Below are 4,322 nucleotides of genomic sequence, written 5' to 3'. Positions count from 1 at the left end.
ACTATTATTTATAATTAATGACCCACCGGTGGGTCATGCCGTCATCAATGTGTTAAATATGTACATTTGCCTAATGACTTACGAATTAGGGAAAGCTAGGTACTATCTTTCCCTTCCAAATATTGTACTCCCACTATTTTAATTCCCTACTATAAAATAGGATGTTTATGTAATACAAAGTGAGTCTGGAAGAGAGTCTAAAAGTCTGAAGTCAGACTAAGGGCAAGTCTTACCTAAGGGGCCGAACTGAGAAGTTGGTCTTCCAAGGAAGAGCACTTACTTCGTAAACACTAACTTAAGAGCAGAATGTAACTCTTAGTTAATAATACCTGAGATCAACTATTGTTTAGTTGACTTCTCAATAAAACTCCGATGTATACAATAAAACTAAATTAAGAATATTGCATTTAATATTCATAAAACCCTCCAAGACGACATAACTACGAGATAATCCACGGTGTCCAAGGATTTCTTAACCCTGGGACACGACATATCAGTCATGACGTTTAATGATGAGAACTTTGCTTAAAGTAATTGTAATTTGTTCCATAGGTTGTTCATAAAAAAGTGTTTGGGTTGTACGGAGAGGATATCTCCGGAGGAGTTGGTGATGAGGGCGTGCGACAACATCTTTCATCTTAGATGCTTCACCTGCGTGGTGTGCGGAATTCGGTTGCAGAAGGGCGATCTGTACGTGATCAAGCAGGGTCAGCTCTTCTGTCGGATAGACTACGAGAAAGAGGTGGAGATGCTGCAGGGCTACGGACACGGTACGTATTCTACGGATGAAGAAACGAAGGAACCGAGTAGCTCTGAATCTGTGTTGAAGGTGATTTTTTATGCGACGACCTGCTGCAGACCAGTAGAGCCCACGACGGCCGAAGAGGACCTAAAAGACCTAGGACTATTCTGACGACGCAGCAGAGGAGAGCCTTCAAGGCTTCCTTCGAGGTGAGCCCGAAACCGTGCAGGAAAGTCAGGGAGGCTTTGGCGAAGGACACAGGGTTAAGCGTTCGGATCGTGCAGGTGCGATTGTACAATTTGAACGATCGACTTAATTGTTGTTGTGGATAGGTTTGGTTCCAGAATCAACGGGCGAAAATGAAGAAGATGCAGAAGAAGGCGCGACAGGATGGCGGAAAAGGTCCGAAGGACGCGGACGGCGATGGCGAGAAGAAGCTGAGCGTGAAGGAGGAGGAGCAGAGTGAGTGGCTAATGAATTTTTAATGAAGTCGTTTAATTTTGGAGCGCATCGCGGCGAGAGTTGGATAGATAGGTTTCGGCTGAGTTCCGTTTAATTAGTAATCAATTGGAAAGTTAGTTCGCCTCTGGGCTTCCCACTGCTCATCCTATTCCTCATCCTATTTCACTACCCTCCGCGTGTTTCGCAGTCGAAAGTAATAAAATGGAGATCATAAACGGAGCGTCGAATCGGAGCGTCGAGGGTGAGGCTTGCTCGTCGCCATGGTTACAGTTTGGGGGCTTCCCCGTTTTTTTTTCTTCTTCTCTCTCGTAACGGAGCGTTTAAAATCGGAAATTAAAAAAAATAATATTAATTTTTTGAATTGCCAAGTTACAAGTGATTTAGCATGTTTGGAAATGTTCTTACGTTTTTTCTGCAGGTCCGACGTCGACGCCGTTCTTCAACGATAGCTGCAGCGACACCGAAACCACCGGAGACGCGGAAACCCTCAACGACAACAAGCACTTTCTGCAGATCAAGGAGGAAATCGAGAACGACTCGGCTTTCTTCAAGTGCAACAACAATTTGGCTCTAAGACAATTTGCTGGTAAGATACTACAAAATTTAATACAAGACCAATTTGAATCCAATCCAATCTTAACTTAGTTATAAAGTATCTTAATCAATAATTAGAAAAGATTTAAACCTTACAAATCTATTACTTAAAGTTTTTTTTTAATCTAAATTTACAACAATTGTATTTTGTGACAATTTTTCATTATATAATTAAACTAACTAATTAACAGTCAAATCTTAATCTTAATCCAATCCAATCTTAACTTAGTTATAAAGTATCTTAATCAATAATTAGAAAAGATTTAAACCTTACAAATCTATTACTTAAAGTTTTTTTTTAATCTAAATTTACAACAATTGTGTTTTGTGACAATTTTTCATTATATAATTAAACTAACTAATTAACAGTCAAATCTTAATCCAATCCAATCTTAACTTAGTTATAAAGTATCTTAATCAATAATTAGAAAAGATTTAAACCTTACAAATCTATTACTTAAAGTTTTTTTTTAATCTAAATTTACAACAATTGTGTTTTGTGACAATTTTTCATTATATAATTAAACTAACTAATTAACAGTCAAATCTTAATCCAATCCAATCTTAACTTAGTTATAAAGTATCTTAATCAATAATTAGAAAAGATTTAAACCTTACAAATCTATTACTTAAAGTTTTTTTTTAATCTAAATTTACAACAATTGTGTTTTGTGACAATTTTTCATTATATAATTAAACTAACTAATTAACAATCTAATCTTAATCCAATCCAATCTTAACTTAGTTATAAAGTATCTTAATCAATAATTAGAAAAGATTTAAACCTTACAAATCTATTACTTAAAGTTTTTTTTTAATCTAAATTTACAACAATTGTGTTTTGTGACAATTTTTCATTATATAATTAAACTAACTAATTAACAGTCAAAAATCTTAATCCAATCTTAACTTAGTTATAAAGTATCTTAATCAATAATTAGAAAAGATTTAAACCTTACAAATCTATTACTTAAAGTTTTTTTTTAATCTAAATTTACAACAATTGTGTTTTGTGACAATTTTTCATTATATAATTAAACTAACTAATTAACAGTCAAATCTTAATCTTAATCCAATCCAATCTTAACTTAGTTATAAAGTATCTTAATCAATAATTAGAAAAGATTTAAACCTTACAAATCTATTACTTAAAGTTTTTTTTAATCTAAATTTACAACAATTGTGTTTTGTAACGTGATACTTTACAAAAATTCAATGTTTTTATACAATTTGTCATTGTATAATGAAACTAATTAATTAACAGAATGATTTGTGAAATTGTAAAACTTTAGGGTTTTTAAACATGTTATTTAGGTTTGATGCAAGAGAAGCGCGAAGACTACATTTTCGACTCGGGCCAACCGAACGTCTTCATGATACCACCAATATCTGCCCATCAGGCCCATCACCATCATCACCATCAACACAACGCAACCATCATCAACCCCATAGACCGTCTCTACTCAATGCAGAACTCGTACTTTTGCGGCGAAGACGAGAACATGATGGAACAGTAAATCGTAGGCAAAATCGGGCCAACTCTGAAAACTACACAACATAATTTTAATTTTAAAATTAAATATTAACAAAATCGAAACGAAAATTCAAACGTTTATTAACAGAAATATTAATAATATTTATTTTTCAAAAAAATATTTTAGTTTATGAAAATATTCATTGATTAAAATAAATACCTGGAGTAGTTTAAATGCATAAAAATCATACAAATATTGAAATTGAAAATTCATATTATTATTTATTTATTTATATCAAATCCAATTACGAATTGTCCGCGAGTTTCCAATTTATTTATATTTTTTTTTGCACTGCCAATTTTTATTTGTAATTTCCGATTTCATTTCCGTTGTTGTTGGTTTATTTATTCATTTATATGTTGTTGTTGTTTATTTTTATTGTAAATATATTTTGTATGTTTGCACGCAGAGAGAACAAAACGAAATTTAATTTTATTTCGTGCTCGCAATAAATAATTATTTATTACTCAGAGTTGGCCGACCTACACAATATACGCACATAAATGAATACGTTTGTTGTTGTTGTTGTTGTTTCGCCTATTATGTACATAACAATAAAAGAGAGAAAGGATAAATGCACGCATTTACACGTATATTGATATAAAATTGCATGCGAAACGTACGATTAATTGAAAAACGTTTTTTGTTTAGTTTTCTTTTTTGTAAATATTTCGAATTGTACATAATATATTATTATATAATGAAATGTAATTTGGAATGCGGCGTTTTTCCTTTGTGATATTTCCTACTGTTTTATTTATATTTTTGTTTTGGTTTTGTTGATTAAATTGGAACGTCGATTTTTGTTATTTTATAATCGTCGGTTTCTTGTGCTAATTGTGAAATTTAAGAATCCAAACGAAGTCTTGAGTTTAATATATATATAAATATATTTATAAAATTTTAGCTTTTGTAAACGTGCATATGCTGTGAATATATATATTATATGTAACGATTTGTGCGCTTCAATATTTTCGAATTTTATCAAA

The 4,322-nt window shown here is 32.2% G+C and overlaps 1 protein-coding gene across 1 annotated transcript; it reads left to right on the top strand.

Moving 5' to 3' along the window:
* Positions 1-552: 552 nt before the first annotated feature.
* LOC108565857 (LIM homeobox transcription factor 1-beta-like) lies at positions 553-3,344 on the top strand (the record flags this gene model as incomplete). The annotated part of the gene is given in 5 exon segments (XM_017925513.1): positions 553-770; positions 830-1,026; positions 1,075-1,204; positions 1,623-1,790; positions 3,113-3,344. Coding segments are annotated over 5 exon segments (916 nt in total), but the record flags the coding sequence as incomplete, so codon positions are not given.
* Between the last annotated feature and the right edge of the window lie 978 nt (positions 3,345-4,322).

The sequence above is a fragment of the Nicrophorus vespilloides genome, unplaced genomic scaffold (assembly GCF_001412225.1).
Source record: "Nicrophorus vespilloides isolate i.1.1-1 unplaced genomic scaffold, Nicve_v1.0, whole genome shotgun sequence".
In the NCBI taxonomy this organism is placed as follows: domain Eukaryota; kingdom Metazoa; phylum Arthropoda; class Insecta; order Coleoptera; family Silphidae; genus Nicrophorus; species Nicrophorus vespilloides.
The sequence above is the reverse complement of the archived record's forward strand: the minus strand, read 5'-3'. Positions and strand labels throughout refer to the sequence as shown.